The sequence below is a fragment of the Vipera berus genome, assembly GCF_964194415.1.
Source record: "Vipera berus genome assembly, chromosome: 5".
Lineage (NCBI taxonomy): Eukaryota > Metazoa > Chordata > Lepidosauria > Squamata > Viperidae > Vipera > Vipera berus.
Window position 1 is genome coordinate 32,826,312 of NC_138207.1, and position 19,431 is coordinate 32,845,742.

General features: G+C 38.8%; 1 protein-coding gene across 3 annotated transcripts in view; it reads left to right on the forward strand.

Annotated features, from left to right (window-relative positions):
* The window catches only part of CUL3 (cullin 3), a 52,445-nt gene that overhangs the window by 11,989 nt on the left and 21,025 nt on the right, over positions 1–19,431 (forward strand). For all 3 annotated transcript variants that reach the window (XM_081329802.1, XM_081329800.1, XM_081329801.1), the window contains exons 2-7: positions 10,963–11,160; positions 13,901–14,014; positions 15,785–15,945; positions 17,091–17,205; positions 17,587–17,815; positions 18,090–18,235. In XM_081329802.1, coding sequence (XP_081185928.1) covers positions 10,963–11,160; positions 13,901–14,014; positions 15,785–15,945; positions 17,091–17,205; positions 17,587–17,815; positions 18,090–18,235 — 963 coding nt within the window. The remainder of the gene's footprint in view (positions 1–10,962; positions 11,161–13,900; positions 14,015–15,784; positions 15,946–17,090; positions 17,206–17,586; positions 17,816–18,089; positions 18,236–19,431) is intronic.

The window sequence follows — 19,431 nt, forward strand, 5'->3', positions numbered from 1 at the left end:
TTTGTATTATGTTTTTATCTTATGCTGCAGACTTCCCAGAGTCACTAACAGTGAGAAGTACAGCACATAAATTTAATAAATAGTGGAGAAGGGTAGTATAAAAGTTTACTATGCTTATGTAATGTACTCTGTAGCTTCTCAGTAGGGTCAAAGTTGCACCTCCACAAAGAGAGGAGGAGGAGTTACAGTGCATTCAAACCCCCTTCACTTTTATCAATTTTATTATGCTGTAGCCTGATTCTACAGTTGTTGAAATTTCATTTTTTTTCCTAATTAATCTACACTCAGTACCCCATAATGACAAAGTGAAAGCATAATTTTCACTTTGAGTGTGTGAGTGAGTATGTGTGTTGTGAATATAGTCAGTGAGACAATGACAAGCACAGGAGAATATGATGAGGAACACTGAATGGCCATTGCAGAAGAGAGTCTCATACAGTGATACAGGGCCCTTCTTCTAACTTAGTAGTTCCACCTGGGTGATTGAATCATTAGATACCTTAGGCTTCCTTGGTAAATGCCAAGTCTATATCTAACCAGACTATCTGTTCACACTGTAGAGGTGGGTTCAGATGTAGGCTTGACATACATTATGAGATTTGGTTGTGCAATGATGGTGATGTTGCTCTGTTAAAGGACTGTCCACCTTTAAGTTCAAGTTTTATAGCAATAGCTGCCATGCCAAGAATAGGAAAGGTAGATAGGTTCAGCCCCTTGGCAGAGACCGATATTGTTCCAGAGATGAATGATGAAAAATTATGTCTTGGTGTGCTGTCAAGACAAAACAGGACTTCTAGGAGTGTTTAGTTCTACTGGTTGAGAACAACCTTCAATTTCTGGACTATTCTGAGAATGGGTTTTGGGATCTCTCGGGTTTTGGAGCTGTAGGGTCTTGAATGCCTTTGAGGGTCTTGAATGGCTAGCGTATTTATAGCCCCCATAATGATTTTGTCCCAGGAAATTTCAGTGTCCATCAAGAGCCTTGGTGGAGCAGTGGGCTAATGCCTCCTTAAGTAACACCAGCTGCCTGCAATTAGTGCAGGTTCACATCCGGCTCAATTTTGAAGACCACATAGGAGCCGTGACCAGGGGGGCTTTTGCACAGGTTCACCTGGTGCGCCAGTTGCGTCCCTATCTGGACCGAGACGCCCTACGCACAGTTACTCATGCGCTTGTTACCTCCCGTCTGGACTACTGTAACGCTCTCTACATGGGGCTGCCCTTGAAGACCACTCGGAGGCTTCAACTGGTGCAGAATGCGGCCGCGCGAGTTGTAATGGGGGTCTCCCGATACTCCCATGTAACACCTCTACTCCGCGAGCTGCATTGGCTTCCGGTTGCCCTCCGGGTGAAATTCAAGGTGCTGGTTATTACCTATAAAGCCCTACATGGCCTGGGTCCGGGCTATTTGAGGGAACACCTGCTGCCGGCATCAAACGCCCAGTGCGCTCCCACAGGGAGGGTCTGCTCAGGGTGCCGCCGGTGAGAGATTGCCGGCGGGTGACACCCAGGGATAGGGCCTTCTCAGTGGGAGCGCCTGCCCTCTGGAACCAGCTGCCGGTGGAGCTGAGGACTGCCCCCGACCTCCGATCATTCCGCCGGGGCCTGAAGACCCGGCTCTTTGAGCTCTCGGGCCCAGGCTGAGGAGAAATTTTTAATTGGGGTTTTAAGTATACAGGGTCAATTTAATATTTTTTAATTTGGTTTTTTTTTAACTTTTGTATGGTGGATTTTTTAATTTCCTGTAAACCGCCCTGAGTCCTCAGGGAATAGGGCGGTATATAAATGTAACCAAATAAATAAATAAATAAATAAATCCCACCAGGCTCAAGGTTGACTCAGCCTTTCATCTTTCTGAGGTAGGTAAAATGAGGACCCAGATTGTTGGGGGCAATAAGCTGACTTTGTAATAATGCCGCTTGGTGGGAGGGCGAAAGCCCTAATAAGCAGGCATATACGTAGAATGAAGGCTATTGCTCAGCACATTGATTTGTGCTTTAGATTGTAAGCTGCCCTGAGTCTTCGGAGAAGGGTGGGATATAAATGGGATTAAAAAAAAACATAGGCAGGCACAAACTAGATCTGGTCTTTATTTTGGAGTAGGGTAGTTATAGTATGAATCATACAATTGATATCTGTTCTTTGTCACAGATAGATCATTTTCTGGTCAAGCAGGAGATTATCTTAACATATGTCAGGGCAAACAATTTATTAAGATGATCCCATGATTTTGGTAACTAGTTAAAGCTGTTCCTGACTAGAAAGCCTAGCTGATCATAACTCACACTTCTATTACTGACTACTACCACATGCTGAATGCGGGGTAACCTTTGAAAAGGCCTTGAAAACTATCACTGGTACAGAATTCAGTGCTCAGATGGCCAGTGGATTATACATACTATTGCAGAATAATTCTTAATTTTGTAGTTACTACACTGATTGCTAGTAAGGTTTTGAGTCAAAAATGTTGGGGTTTTTTACCTGTAAAGTCCTATGTGGTATAGGGTAACATTAGGGACTGCCTTGCTCCATATCATTCTGTTTGCAACAACAACAAAAAATAGACACTCGTTCTGAGAAGTAAAAAGACATCCACTAAAAGGTGGTCCTCCCTCATTGCCCTAACATTGTGCAACATGTTGCCACCAGAAGTAAAGTTAAGTCCCTTTGCTTTGGGCTTTCTGGGTGTGTTTGAAGTGAGCTTTTGATCTAAACTGGTGGTAAATGAGCACCATTTCTACCTCTTTATGTGGGTTAAGAAGTTGAATTTTTTATGGATTGTTATTTTATGTTTTACTGTTAACTATTTAGAAATAGATTAGGCATTATACTGTATCAGTAAATAAAAGATTTGTATGCATTATTTTTCTGATCTCAAAATAATCAGTTTTGTGAAAATTATAAAATCCTGAAATACTATTTTATTTTTTATTTTATTTTATTTTATTTTAATTCCATTTTGAACTTCATAAAGAAGCTAAAAGCTTTAGAGTAGCCTAAAAGCTTTAAGTAATTTATTTCTTTTTTAAAAAATGTGTAAATTGTTGTGTCACTAACAAAGATCTAGGGAAGATAAAGTGTGTATTTTTGAATCTGTCTTTTTGTTCAATATAAAGGTACTTGGGTAGGACAGCTTTCTTTGTTCTATATCAGGGCTTTTCAACCTTTTCACCCATTGTACCACTTTTAGGATATGGCAACATCCGAGTACTACCTGTTGCCTAGCAAGGTGTCAAAAACTTGATGACAAGAAAAAAGAAAAAAAGAACGTAGTCCTCGACTTACAACAGTTCGCTTAGTGACTGTTCGAAGTTACAATGGCACTGAAAAAAGTGCCCCCTAAGCCACAGCTGAGCAAGACACCTGCCTGCCCGCCTGGCGGCGCTCTTCCTCCTGTCTGAGGTTTTCATTGTTGTGAGCATTTCTACTGAGGATTGGCAGTGGTGTGTGTGTGTTTGGTTTTTATTCCTTCCGCCCTCTGCTGGGTGGTTGCAGCAGGTTTTGGTCACTTCACATGACCCTGGGACACTGTGACCGTCGTAAATATGAATCAGTTGACAAGCATCTGAATGTAAATCACAAGACCCTGGAGATGCTGCAACATTCCAGCTGATCAGCACTTCTGGGCTCAGCAGAAACGCCAGGATCAGTGCTGAGCTCCAGCTGGAGGCTGGCACTGATCCTGGCGCTTCCATTGAGCCCTGACAGCCCTGAAGAAGCGCTGATCCTGGCGCTTCCGCTGAGCCCTGACAGCCCTGCAGCTCCAGCCATCTCTCACTCAGGCTTGTGCGGTGCTGCCACCGGTTCAGCTCATTCCCCTCCCCCGCTGCCACTTTTCTAGGATGGCCACGTACCACCTGCCAGGTGCCAATGTACCACAGGTGTTACCCGTACCACTGGTTGAAAAGTCCTGTTCTATATTATTGACTTGCAGAGTTCAGAAATTTCAGTCAGTGAGAATAGCATGATCTCTACCCATACACCTTTTAGAACAGTGGTCTGAAAATGCGGATGTATGAGGATGATCCGTATATTTGTGGAAGTAGATCAGGTCCCTGAAGACGATGTACCCCTGGTAGTGTGATTTTTAGTAAACCTTGTCTCTCAGCTCTTGTTAGATGGATAGAGACAGAGAGAGTAGTCAGAGAGTAGCTTGAGCTTTTTTATCTTTAATATTGCTTTATTTCTTCAGATGGCTAAGTTGACATACCTGGTTATTCCAAATATATCTGAAATTTTATTCATCTTATATTGAAATATTCAGAATTTAATAAAGTCTTCTGCAGTGTTACTGAGACAAGTAGCCGCTTATCATCTTAACACATTTCATTAAAATCTACCTCAACATTCTAATGACGTCACAGACGGTCCTATGGCTCTTAGTAACCAAATTAGAACTTTGAGTTTCTGTATGAATGGTGTATACTTGTTTAATGAAGACGCTTTTTATAAAACTATTTGAAATACTTGAAAACAATCCTTTTAAAGGATTTTTAGAAAATGATTGTAAAGAAAACACTTCAGAGGTAATACACTATTGCAAATGCTTGATTTGAGGGGGGATATATTCAGTATGCATATTACCTGTAAACTTTCTGGTCTTAGATGATCCATTATTTGGCATGAATCCTTAGTTATTTTAATTGCTGTATCTTAACTTTCCAGTTGCTCATATTCTTAAGCTTATTGTATTGGAGTCCAGCAGTCTTTGAAGTTCAATTTTGTGCTTGACCTGTTTCACCCAGCCCCTTGTTTTATGTCTCAGCAATGGTGATAGGTCATTCTATGTGTAACTGCTGGATTCCTGAAGGTAATTCATGATTATGGACAGAATTGGACATAAGTTTATCTGTATTGGAATTTTGGTAACTGATTAGACTCTTAAATTGCTGAGTAAGTTTCTATTCATTCTGTGTTGATATATCTAAACATCAGTAAATCCTTGATATATAGTACTTGAACTATTTCTGAACATATACAGAGAAATCTATTGTAATATATCTCACTGCACAAACAGCAATACATGAATATTTAACATTACTAAACAGTTAGGATATATAAAGCTATATTAAGATACCTTGTTTCCTAACTTACAGAGAAAGCATGCATATTTGCAGTTAGAACAAAATCTTGGATTTAATTCTGAATTTATTATGTTAAATATGCAGTTGATTCAGATTGTGAGAAATTACCTAGAAAAAAATAGTGCATGAAACTTACATTTTGTAATGTTATTGTTAACTTCTGTTGCTAAAAGAGAAGCGGTTTCATGTTTATACAGTGAATTGTTGCAGTGTCTTCCACAAGTATTTTTAAGTAGTATAATTCTAAAAGAAACACAGACATATACATCACATGTAAATTTATTCTTTCTAATCTTTGGTTTAATAATATGTTTGTTAAGATTGTTCCATGCTGTAATGTCAGCTGTTTTATATAATGCCTTTCTGAAGTACAGTTTTATCTTGAATCTGATTAGTAAATTCTCTTCAGTAAATTATAGGAGTATTTGGGAAAGAACAGTAAACCAAGGTTTGCTATTACTTCCTTGATCCTGATCCTCCATCCATTTCCTCTACTGGCATGATCCTAAGAGAATAACACTTATATTTTCTTCCATTTTCAGCTAACCCTAACATACTGTCTGGGGAAAAAAACTGCATTTAGCTTTAATTTAATTATGTAACCAGGTTAAGGTTACAACTGATTTGAAATTTTCATTCTCAGACACACATATTATATACCATTGTGTCCCAGTTTGGTTATAAATAAGGTACTTTTATCCATGGGCTGTTAGGCTTTTGAACGAGAAATAACTTGTGTGAATTTTATGCAGAATTGACTTGGGAGGCCAGTGTGTGGTGTAGTTGGTTCACATGGTGTAGTAAGATGAAGGGTTTGTTGTCACTGTGTGTTGGGAGGTGGGAGCACAAAGGGTGGCTCAGCTAATCTCAGTGTATACATAGTTGTACTTTGACAATAAAGATTCATTCATTCATTCCAATACTGTATGTTTGAGTAAAAAAAGGAGGTGGAAATGTTGGTTTTTAATAGCACAGGGTTAATTTAATATTTTTTAACTTGGCTTTTAACTTTTGTATGTTTGATTTTTAACTCTCTGTAAACCGCCCTGAGTCCTCAGGGAAAGGGCGGTATATAAATGCAATAAAATAAATAAATAAATAAACTTGCAACGTCACATGATGTTGTGCGATGTATTGTGACTTTTTCCCCATTGCCAACAATGGGGTGGGTGCGGTTTCGGTGTGACGCATCCGGCCCATGGGCCGGCAGTTTGACATGCCTGCCCTATGGCTCTGCTAGGGGATAGGAACACACTAGCAACTGATTCTAAACTATAATTTAGTTTTCTGTCACTACTCAGTATTCTTCATGTACTTGACTCTTAAAATGAATACTATCTTTTGCATTGTTTGTTAACATTAAAAGCATTTGATTCCTTCATCACTGTTATCACTGGTGTTTGTATATTAATGGAATATGTATGGAATATGTTGTATTTTCCTTTTGACATTTAAATATATATAAAATGTGTTTTTATGTGCACGCATGCATGCATTTGACATGAGTTCCGATCATCATGTGTTTTGTTTATTTTAATTTACTCTGGTGTTTGAACCTGCTCATTGTGACTTAGTATACTGGAAGAACCAATTACTATGGATTCTTCAGAAAATCATGGTGAAAATAGTTCTGATTTTCCTTAAGCCATTTTACACAAAGATAGATATCGAAATGGAACTCTGACTTCAGTCTTTCTTTATAATTCATGTATCATTAGAGATATTGGGGTATTATCTTTGAAATCCTATCTTCGAGGAATCCTGTGCACCCTATTTCTTGCATTCTTCCATTTAAAACATTATTAGCTTTGTAACATATTTTACAAAATTCCTGAAGAAAAATTCTAAATAAGAAGCAAGTAACCCCAAAGATTCAGCCTGAATTAAAACAAGCTTCTCCCACATTTCCATCATACTTATTTCAAAGAGGTATATTTTGCTGAAAAACTCAATGTTTGAGATTTAATATAGAAAATCAGTTGAATTGGACAAGATCAACATGATTTTGAATTATCTTTAAATTGGGATTGCAGCATTATGTTCCAACTCTTAAGAAAATAGGCTAAGTTGCTATATGGCAGTGAAGAACTAGTGAGAGTTCATGAGCCTGTTGACTTTAAGCATTGACAACCTGCTCCTTCTTGACTTATGTAGATGTTAACTATTTATCTAGTACCATCAAACCTTTTCTGAAAGCAAAATAATTAAAATAACTACTTTGTCTTTTTAGGAAGTTATTCCAATAACCCTTCAGTGCCAGCATAGGGTGCTGCTGTGGCTTTTTGTATTCAGCACAGAATTTCTCTTTGTCTTTATAATTTTATCTTGAAATGTAATAGTAGGAGATTTAACAAGAATAAATACACCCGTAACAACAATTTATTTAACATTGATTCTATAGCATGGCTTGAGTCTCCCTTGATGTGAATAACTCCCCCCCTTTAAAAAAGAATATAGCCTTTTGTATTATTGCTAAATTCCCTGTCAGTTCAATTGGAATTATTCAGTTTCAGAACAGGTTTTCAACCTTTTCAAAAGTTGATTAGATCCTCTTATGTTTTAATGTTGGGAACCAGACTTTCCTGTTTTCGATTGAAATTGAACTAAGGGAAATATACAGATATTCTTTGTTTAATCTCAGTTTACAGAAAAGCTGAAGTGAAGAGATTGTATGCTTTCAGAACAGGGGTGTCAAACTCAATTTCATTGAGGGTCGCATCAGCATTCTGGTTGCCCTCAGGGGGCCAGGTAGGTGTGGCCAGGGTGGGTGTGGCCTAATGGGTGGGCATGGCCAGCTCTACATTGTTTGTGTCAAGGGTGCCTATGGGGGCCTGGGCAGCAGTGGGACAGATCTGAGGGTCCCTGGCAGAAGGGAGTGGGACCAGGGTAAGTGCCAAGGCATGGTCCACTGGAAGAGCCTCACTGTTCCTTTCAGGCCATGCGGGGGGGGACTGTATGGTGGCGTGGAGGTCAAATCAGCATTCTGGTTGCCCTCAGGGGGCCGGGTAGGTGTGGCCAGGGTGGGTGTGGCCTAATGGGTGGGCATGGCCAGCTCTACATTGTTCGTGTCAAGGGTGCCTATGGGGGCCTGGGCAGCAGTGGGACAGATCTGAGGGTCCCTGGCAGAAGGGAGTGGGACCAGGGTAAGTGCCAAGGCATGGTCCACTGGAAGAGCCTCACTGTTCCTTTCAGGCCATGCGGGGGGGACTGTATGGTGGCGTGGAGGTCAAACACCTAGCCCGGTCCTCAGCACTAAGCCCAGCCCCACTTCCCCAAGGAGGTGCCCAGATGCACTTACCTCCTTCTCAAGGCTGCTGCCCGCTGTGCTTGTTCTCCTTAGCCAGGTTGCTCATGATGGGTATGATGGCAAAGTCAGAGGGAGGCCAACTCCCTCTCCATATGAAGCCGCTGGATGAGATCATTTGTGGGGGGTTTTTGGGTTTTTTTTGTTTTTTTTAATCCCATTTATATCCCGCCCTTCTCCGAAGACTCAGGGCGGCTTACAAATTTTAAGCAGAAACCAATGTGCTTAGCAATAGCCTTCATTCTATGTATATGCCTGCTTATTAGGGCTTTCAACCCCCACCAAGCGGCATTATTACAAAGTCAGCTTATTGCCCCCAACAATCTGGGTCCTCATTTTACCTACCTCGGAAGGATGGAAGGCTGAGTCAACCTTGAGCCTGGTGGGATGCGAACCTGCACTAATTGCAGGCAGCTGGTGTTACTTAAGGAGGCAGTATGCTGATGATACCCAGCTTTTTATCCATCCCAAATCAACCCAGTGATGCCCTCGCCATGATGTCCCGTTGCCTGGAGGCGGTGAGGGTCTGGATGGGGAGGAACAGGCTTCGTCTAAATCCCGACAAGACCAAGTGGCTGTACATACCGGCATCTCGGGTTATCCACTCTATTCCATCTTTAACTATGAGGGGTGAGGTGTTACCCCCCGTAGATAGGGCTCGCAACTTGGGTGTCCTCCTTGACTCACAGCTCAGTTTAGAAGATCATATAGGAGCTGTGACCAGGGGGACTTTTGCCCAGGTTTGCCTGGTGCGCCAGTTGCGGCCCTATTTGGACCAAGATGCCCTACGTACAGTCACTCATGCGCTCGTGACCTCTCAGATTGACTACTGCAATGCTGTCTACATGGGGCTGCCCTTGAAGTCCACTCGGAGGCTCCAACTGGTGCAGAATGCGGCCGCGCGAGTTGTGATGGGGGTGTCCCGATACTCCCATGTAACACCTCTGCTCCGCGAGCTGCATTGGCTTCCAGTTGTCTTCCGGGTGAGATTCAAGGTGCTGGTGATGACCTATAAAGCCCTAAATGGCATGGGTCCGGATTATTTATGGGAGCACCTTCTGCCGGCATCAACCTCCCATCGTCCTATGCACTCCCACAGAGAGGGCCTCCTCAAGGTGCCGTCGGTCAGGGAATGCCGACTGGCGGCCCCCAGGAGGAGAGCATTCTCTGTGGACATGCGTGCCCTATGGAACCAACTCCCTGTTGAGCTCCAGATGGCTCCCGACCTTTGCTCCTTTCGCCGCGACCTGAAAACTTGGGTTATTTGAGCTTGCCGGCCTGGACTGGGATTGGGATTTAATTTTTTTTAATTTTTAAACTTTTAGAATGTGTTTTACTTATTAGGGCTAATTTAATGTAATTTATTTTAACTTTGTATAGTGTATATTGTATATTGTGTTTATTGCCCTGTACACCACCCGGAGTCCTTCAGGAGAAGGGCGGTATATAAATCCAATAAATAATCATAATAATAATGTGAGGAGACCTGGCTTTGTATCCAAAGCTTCCTTAGCAATAGGATGGGAGACCCCCCAGGATAGGCCAAGAGCAGGGCGCAAGGGGATGGTGAAAGGGCAGCAGGGCAGGACTAAGGCAGTACTTCCCTCAGACTGTCCCTCCTTCCTTCGTTCCTTCCTTCCTTCCTAAGAGTGGTGGGAAAATATTTGAGATGAGGGAGGGAGAAAAACAGGCAAGAAACGCAGCTGGGGAAGTTTCATCCTTCATGAAGAATGAAGAAATGCACCATCGCCTGGAAGTGGCCAGCACATGGCCCTTGCCTGCTTCAATATCCAGCTTGGTGGACTCTAGGGGAGGGGATGCCATGAGCAGCATGAGTCAATGTTACCTGTGCAATGCTGCCCAGTCCCTAACCTGCCTGAAGTTGCCAGGGCCATGTGCTGGCCACTTCGAGGCGATGGTGTATTTCTTCATTCCTCACAAAGGGTGATACCTCCCCAGCGTGCACCCAGGGGGCGGGGCCGATGCAGCAGGAGCCGGTCCCTTGCTGTTTCCAGACGGCCTTGTGGAGCTAAGACTGAATGTGTTTCACCATAGATGGCCACCATGAAATTGTACATTGCCTCCCAGCTGGCCTGGGCTGGGGTCAAGGCAGCGGGGGCCGTTCCCTCACTGTTTCCAGGATGGCTTCGCGGGCCACATGAAACCACTTCGCAGGCCAGATCTGGCGCCCGGGCCTTGTGTTTGACATGTCTGCAATAGACATTAATTCAGTTTATGTTAATATTTTGCCCTGATTGTGTCCTTTCTTATATACTGTACATATGCTCATGCAAGAAAGCAGCATATATTATTTTGCAGGCTTGGGTTCAGTGGCTTTCAGAACCATAACTGAAAAGTCAGGGAAGCTGAGCAATTTTATAGGAATTTTGTCTGTTCTTACCTACACACACGCACACACACTCACACATTCTATGTTTATTTGGGAATTTCTCTTAAATGCATCATCATCTATCTTTTAGGTAAATTTGGTCCTTAATCTGATTTAAAGGAAATATGTTTTGAAAACCTGACACCAATAAACTCTTAACTGTACTTTTGTATGTCCGCATACAGATGACCATGGATGAAAAATATGTTAACAGCATTTGGGATCTATTGAAAAATGCTATCCAAGAAATTCAGCGGAAGAACAACAGTGGTCTCAGCTTTGAGGAACTGTATAGAAATGCATATACTATGGTATTACATAAACATGGAGAAAAATTATACACTGGATTACGAGAAGTGGTTACAGAGCATCTTATAAATAAGGTATCTGAAGGCAATAATTTCCTGAAAGCATAGAAAGCAATATCTTGTTTGAACATTTGCTTGTCTTTAGAACAGAGACTGGTATACTTTGGCTTGGGTACATTTCTCACCTACCTGGAGAATGCAGAGCATGACTGAAGACAATGTAATGTTGTTGGATTAAGGAACTCAAATTTGGGGATATGGCTTTTTGTTGATGTTTTATTTTGCTTTGGGGGAATAACAGATAAAATTGATATATTAAGCTCCTTAAAATGCAAAAAATGGCCCAGTTTATGAGGCTTAGAATTTTTAAGAGCTTCTATGCATACTTACATTTATACAACATTTAACTTGATTTTGGGGCACAATGCAATCTAGTGGGGCACTAGGGACCTCAGGATGGGATGCTGGATTGAGCAAGTTTTATATTTCCAGCGAGATGTCTTGTTGGTGATATAGAGATTGAAAGAAGATTGCTGATGGTAGCTGATGAAAGAGGAAAAATAGCAGTGTGTCTGTGGAGATTCTCCATCATCATGGTTGTCCCAAAGGTGCTTTTTCCAAAAGGCACCTGGACTTTCTTGGGTTTTTTCTTGAAAATATTTTACTTTCCATCCAAGACGTTTCTTCAGTTCTAATTGACTGGTGGGGAATGCAAGGATTTATATTCTTTGCAAGTTGTTTGTTAACTCTCTGAGAGTCATTGGGGCCACTTGGGAGTTTATATACTCAGTGTTTCCTCAGAGTCACCTGAATTGGAGTGTAAACAGGTGTGGAACCTTCTTGGGACTGCAACTTGCTCTTTTAGCCCTTCCAAGAAGGTTTCACACCTGTTTACACTCTTATTCAGGTGACTGAGGATACAGATAAACTTCCAAATGATCCCAATGACTGTCAGAGTACTAATGAGCACAAGATTGCAAAGTATATAAATCCTTTCATTCCCCACCAGTCACTTATAAATGAAGAAGCTTCTTGGATGAGAAATGAAATGTTTACAAAGAAAAACCCAAGAAAGTCCAGTTGCTTTTTGGAAAAAAGCATCTTTGGGACAAAAAATAGCCATACTAGTTATATTATATAACTAGTAACATAAATTTTTGTTGGTTATTGACCAAATGAATATTACTATTAGCATAAACAAACCATTTATAAATAGTATCTAAATGTCAGAGTACTTTACATTTTTACATAGATTTTATTACAGTTAAAATCAATTAATTTAAATTAATTAAAATAAATTAATCTAGGTAAATCATCCACGTACAGGAGGTTAACATAGCAGAGATATTGTTTATGATAAGGGAAAAAAGCCAAAGCAGTTTTTGCTTTATAAGCAGAAGTCTTATTTGTCAGGCTTCCAGTCTTTTTTCTTTGGTTTGTATAGAGGTTTGAAATTTCTACTTCTGGTTTTCAGCAAACCATTATTTAAAATTATCTGTATCCAGAAGAAAACACTTTTCCAAGTTTGTACGAAATAGCAAATGGTTTGCTGTAAAATAAAAAATTAAACTCTAATTATGTCTAATAAAAAATAAAGAATTTACATCTTTGTGCTTGTTAACAAAATCATTGATGGGCTTCAGTTCACATGTTTGGTTTAAGTGGTTAAAATGCTGGCCTGAGTACTAGGAAAGTCCTTCTTTAGGCATGAAAGCCAGCTGCATGACTTTGGGCCTGTTTCTCAGCCTAATCCACCTCGCAGGGTTATTGTGTGGAAAAAAGGAGGAGGAAGTATTATGTATATTTGCCACTTTGAGTTACTTATCAAGTCATACAGGCAGGATAAAAATCAAATAAATTATTGGTGATTGTCTGAAAAGCATAAACTTATATAGCAGCTTGATATTATTAAACACCAAGAGGTGATAAGGGATTTTGGCAAATAAGTAAACTGCTAATATTTATTGATAACTATTGAGTGTGTTTAGAGCAGGGGTGTCAAACTGGAGGTGTGCGGGCTGGATGTGTCACATGCAAGCCACGCCCATCCCAGTTCCACAAGGGCAAAAAAATGTGACATGTCACGTGATGTGATCAAGTTTGACACCCGTGGTTTAGAGCATTTCAGCTGAGTTAAATATTGTAATATTTGCATTAACAGGTTGTTCTGCCAAGGGCATATCAGACATTTAACCTAATCATGAGACTTCAGTATAGCAAGTACCGTACATGTTTGTGCTATAATCAGAAATCGATGTTATAATAGAGTGGGGGAAAAATCCAATTTACATTCCAGCATCTTTCACAGATAATAATGGGCACTGAGTGACAATATAGATTATACTATTATTTGTTTCAGGCATTGTAAAACTATAGTGAAAAGTTACTAATCCTTTTCAAACAGTTGGCATGTGGTATTCTCACAAAATAATCACATCTCAGTGAACTTTGAAATTTCTCTTCATCTGTTCATATTCAGAGGGATAGTAATAGGAAAAATGAAATGGCTGTGGAACAGTAGTATAGTAGTTGTAAACTGCATTCATTTGTCTATTTGTCAGGAAAGCAGTGTCCTTCAGGTCATTAGCGTTTTTCTGCTTCAGATATCAAAGGGGATACTATTGTTTGCTCTTGCTATGCAACTACTTAATGAATTCAGTGTAGGAAAAATATTCACTATTTTGACATTTTGTCCCTTAAGTTCCCCCTTCCCAAAAATCAATGTTTGACTTCATTCATTCTTGATAATGCAGGATATAATTGCTCATTTCTGATCTATATTAAACAATTTATTCAATTAAATATTTTGTTGTAGGTGCGAGAAGATGTATTAAACTCATTAAATAACAATTTTCTTCAAACATTAAACCAAGCATGGAATGATCACCAGACAGCAATGGTGATGATTAGAGATATTCTGATGTATATGGTAAGTAAAATCTGAAATTCCAGTTACAAAAATGGTCAGTTAAAATGCAAACATTTTCTACTCCATGTTGTTGGAAAAATTGATTCAAACTTACATGATTAACTGATACACAGAGGAAAGAAACCTTTGTTTCTACCTCTGGCTTTAAAAACTACATTATTTGGCACTTGCTTTTATATTCTTCCACATTATTACATATTGTTTGAGTTTCCTGAATTTATATCTTTTTGTGTAAGCTGACCCTAAAGATAGTATATAAAAATGAAAAATCATAAGTACATATAACTCCAAAACTAAAATGGGGTTGGCTCACTTAATTTGCTATCTGTTCAGTTTGAATCATCCTGGGTTATGTCTTGCCCCTCTCTTGTTTTTATTTAAAAGAATACTACTCTAAGGATTAAAAAATTGCAAAAAACAAGGAATTTTGCTAAATCTGGTTTTTATATTCACTGTTAAGTTTTTTATTATTCCTAGCCTAGCCAATACAAATGTGGAGGAACTATTGTAGTAGTAGTTCCACATACAGTGAAATACAAGGAAGTGTTTCTTTTTCCTTTATTAAGGTTGGGATTACAACTAATAAGGCTTGGTAGAAATGCAGATTTGACACTGAAATAGTGATTTGGATTGTATGGCAAAAGCCACATTGCACTTGTTAATATTTTAAAGAAGCTGCATCTTATATTGATTCTAGGAAAAAGATGCCTTTGATCTAAGAATGTTCTGCTAGAAGATAATTTTGCATTCATGCATAGTCTAGAACATTTATTCAAATTCAAATTCATTGTACAATCCTAGTAGCTAACATTATTACCAACCCATATAAGCTTGGAATAAATAAATAAATAAATTTGTCGTTTATCTGATTAATAGGCAAACATGCACTATCCAGTTTAATTGTTCATGGTTTTGAAACTGTAAAACACTAATTTATTTAAACTATTTTTATATTCTAATTAGGTTATTAAATGTGAATGTAAATAGCTTGTAGCATTATTTTTAATGATGTTTAGTATATAGTTCCTTTTGTTTACTACATGCAGTACTTAAAAAGATGTTAGCCTTCCTCTAAAGCAGGGGTGTCAAACTGCCAGCCCACGGGCCAGACGCGTCACCAGGAAACTGCGGCCACCCAATTGCCGGCAATGGGGAAAACGCTCCGATATGTCGTGCAACGTCATGTGACGTCACGAGTTTGACATGTCTGCTCTAAAGGGCTCAAATGGTCACTCTGAAATATTTCAAGTAGTCATTCTTTTTGCAGTTCTAATCACAGCATATGAAATAATTTAACACTTTTTATTGCATTTTAATCAGGTATTGTTTCATACATGTGAAGTCACATGTTTATTATGTTCTATCTGAAAGAACTTAAATTATATATAATTTGAAATGGGTGTGTTAACATAATTTGTTGTACGTTAAGTTTATATGTATTGTAAACAATGGGTTGGAGCCCAGTTTAATCTAGATTACCGTATATGTTTTGTTATCATTGAACTCATTCCTAAATCCAGTTTATTTCAATAGACCTACTCCAAGTACGACTAGGTTTAGATCAAACCCATTAATGACTAATACATTTATCCAGTGTACATTTTTCTATAAATGTAACATTAATTTTGATATTATTAAATGCAATATTTTGGTAAGAAACTTAATAAAAGCATATTGTAGAGATATGCTGAAGCAGAATTAAGTTATTCCACTATAGATAAACTTCAGTTATATAGATGCTTTGCATTTGTATTTGTACTTTGATTTTAGGACCGTGTGTATGTACAACAAAACAACGTGGAAAATGTCTACAATTTGGGATTAATAATTTTTCGAGATCAAGTTGTACGGTACGGGTGCATTAGAGATCATCTCCGACAGACTTTGTTAGACATGATTGCAAGGGAACGGAAAGGAGAAGTGGTAGATAGGTATGTCTCTGCAAATGAATTACATTTGACAACGTTTTATTGGTTTGGGATTTTTTTGTTTTACTTCTCAATCATTTTTTTTGCTATTAGATTTTATTGGGTTTTTTTTGTTCAATATCATATGTCATTTTACATTTTTCAACTCTGAAATTTTAGTTGTTTTGAGCTAGTATGAGGGAGATCAACCACGCCCACCCCATTGCCGGCAATGGAGAAAATGTCGCGATGTGTCACAACACATCATGTGACGTTGCGAGTTTGACACCCCTGATCTACACAGTTCACAGTACCTACAGCAACCGAGTTGAGGTGCTTCGTAATTCACAGCTGAATATATAATCACAGCTTTATCTTATCTTATATGGCTATCAAACTAGTGAAATTCTGGACACCAAAAGAATAAAATAATGTCCAAACTGTTGAAAAGAAACAACAACTTAAGGGGCCCATAGAAATCTCTTTTCAAACCATTTGCATGTGTCTACCTCATTGTTCCATTAAATTAATCCCCAGTCAGGGCTTCATTGCTTTACAAAAAGCCAACAGTCAGGGCTGTTGGTATCCCTGAAAGGAGGCTGTTCCATAAGGCAGATGCCATGAAAGAGAAGGCATGCTTCCAAGGATGTACCTTGCTGGTGACACTGCTTCACTGAGTGAACTCAAGAGTTTGCCCACTCTGCTAGAACTGGTGGGATGCACAGAAACCATGAGGGATAACAGTCCTGCAAGTAACCTGGCCTAGTGTCATGTAGGGCTTTAAAGATGAAGACCAGTGCCTTGAATTGCACCCAGAAGCTTCATGTCAATTTATTATTTGGGGATAAAATGAAGTTATTTCCAAAATGCACACTAATAGATGTTGGGGATAAACAATTTTCTGAAAACTGACACTGATTTCTTTTTTCTCTCTTTCTTTTTGGCTTTGGTAATGATTGTATACTATTACCTTTGGCTGATAATAAAAAAACCTTTCTCGGTACTGTTCTAGCTCTTTCATTTATTGAGAACTGTGATACATAAAACATTTACTTTTGTGTGAAACATAGAACAAGTATGGAAATATTACACGAAACACTTATTGAATAGTTTGCAAATATTAATTTCACTAAAATTAACCTAATCTGCAAATTCTACTGTTTTGACAGAGGAGCAATAAGAAATGCTTGCCAGATGTTAATGATTCTAGGCCTTGAAGGAAGATCAGTCTATGAAGAAGACTTTGAAGCTCCATTTCTGGAGATGTCAGCAGAATTCTTTCAGGTACAATGCTGCTTTTCAGTATTTACAGATAGTAATAAAATGGATTTCCCCCAAAGTTTACAAATCCCTGTTATTTAATACTAGATTCATAAATATCAATCTGGAGTATTGTTATTGGCCCCTAATGTAGAGTGGTTTCTGCTTCAGGTTTTTCCTTTGCTCTGAACATGAGGCTGTGTTCACTCAGCCTTGACCTCTGGTGATAATGGATTTTGGTGGATATTAATGCATGGCAAATATAAGAGTTAACACAGTAGTAAGGTGATGAATTAATCCCTTGAGCAATTACTGCTAAGAGAAACTGAATGGGTTTGGTTTATTTTCTGTAGTTCTTCACAGTTTCTGTAGTGTTCTATTTTCCTTTGCTTTATTTTATTACAGATGGAAAGTCAGAAATTTTTAGCAGAAAATAGTGCTTCAGTTTATATTAAAAAAGTAGAAGCTAGAATTAATGAAGAAATAGAACGTGTGATGCACTGCCTTGACAAATCAACTGAAGAGCCAATTGTCAAAGTTGTTGAGAGGGAGCTGATTTCCAAGCATATGAAGACCATAGTGGAAATGGAAAATTCTGGTCTAGTTCACATGTTGAAAAATGGAAAAACAGAAGGTAAGTCTGTGTAGTGCTATCTGCAACAATAGTGAAGCCACATGTGGATGGATGCTAATTGAGACATTCCAGGTGATTTCAAAATGATAACAAAAAAGGAATAAGGCAAACTGATTTCAGAGAGAGAGGGCTATGATTAAGTAATGCTGCTTCTGGAAAATTGGAGAATTTAATGAAACATCAGAAATACCACATTTTGATTATTTGCTGTGTAATGTTACAAATATGTTATTAGTAGATAACAATATAAAATTTATGTATATATCTGCTGCAGATCTTGCGTGTATGTACAAATTATTTAGTCGTGTTCCAAATGGTTTAAAGACAATGTGTGAATGTATGAGTACCTACTTGAGGGAACAAGGTAAAGCACTTGTATCTGAAGAAGGTGAAGGAAAGAACCCAGTGGATTATATTCAGGTAATCAAAGCCTTTAAATACTCATTTTTTCTTATGATGAAAATGTTTCCTTTAGCAGAAGTATACTTACATAATTCAAGTACTGCTTCAGCAATGTTTCATAGTAGAGATAAGCAAAGAGAAATTATTAAGAATCATTTTCCCTAAAATTTAAAAATGTATTTACATTTTAATACTCTTCATTGGCTTCTCAAATTAGCTAAATTTTTTCATATGAGATAAACTAGATTTTTCATGGCTGTAAACAGAAAATTTCCGACTTTCCTGTCAATTCCTAGAAAGCTTATAATTTTAATCCCAAAGAAGCATAATAAATAAATTTTCAATTTACAAGAGGAGATTCTCAATCATCCAGGTCACGGTTGTCCCAAAGGTGTGTTTGGTTTGTTTTTTTTTCAAAAGGCAAGTGGGCTCTAGATTTTTTTTTCTTTGAAAACATTTTGCTTCTCTTCAGGTCTAACTGACTGATGGGGAATGGAAGGATTTATATTCTTTGCATTCATCTGCTTGTTAGCTCTTTGAGAGCCATTGGGGTCACTTGGGGTTTTATCTGTATCCTCTGTATTCCCTGAATCAGAGCGTAAAGGGTGAGGAACGTCTTGGGACTGGGGACAGGAGATAGATGGTATTGTCTCCCTCCCCCTCTGTCGAGGGAGGGCTGTTCAGTTTTGACGTAGATGTCAAATTATTTAAAACACCATTCAGAGCAACAACCAAGATGCCTGCAAAGAATATAAATGCTACCATTCCCACCAGTCAGTTAGAACCGAAGACTTTTCTTGGATGAGAAATGAAATGTTTTCAAATAAAAAAACTAAGAAAGTCCAGTTTTTGGAAAAGCACCTTTTGAGACAAAAATAAAAATATTTTTACTTTCAGTGAACAGTACAGACAGACAGCTCTTTCATAGATCATTCCATCTGGCAACACAGGCCGGCTTGTCTGAAAGGGAGAAAACAATTCTCTTGAAGTGCCAGTTTTCCTTTTCTTAGATAGCTTTCTAATATGGTTCATACTAGGTGCACAAAATGCTTCAGTCAAAAATCTTACATAGTTCTCATTTTTCTTCCTCTGGAACCTTTTTCTAAACTAATTTGTGAAAGTCTCACTTTGAAGAAGATAATTGACTAGATTCTCTAAACCTGATGGTAAATGAGGATACTTTATTATACTTGGGTCCGCAATAAATCTGTGTT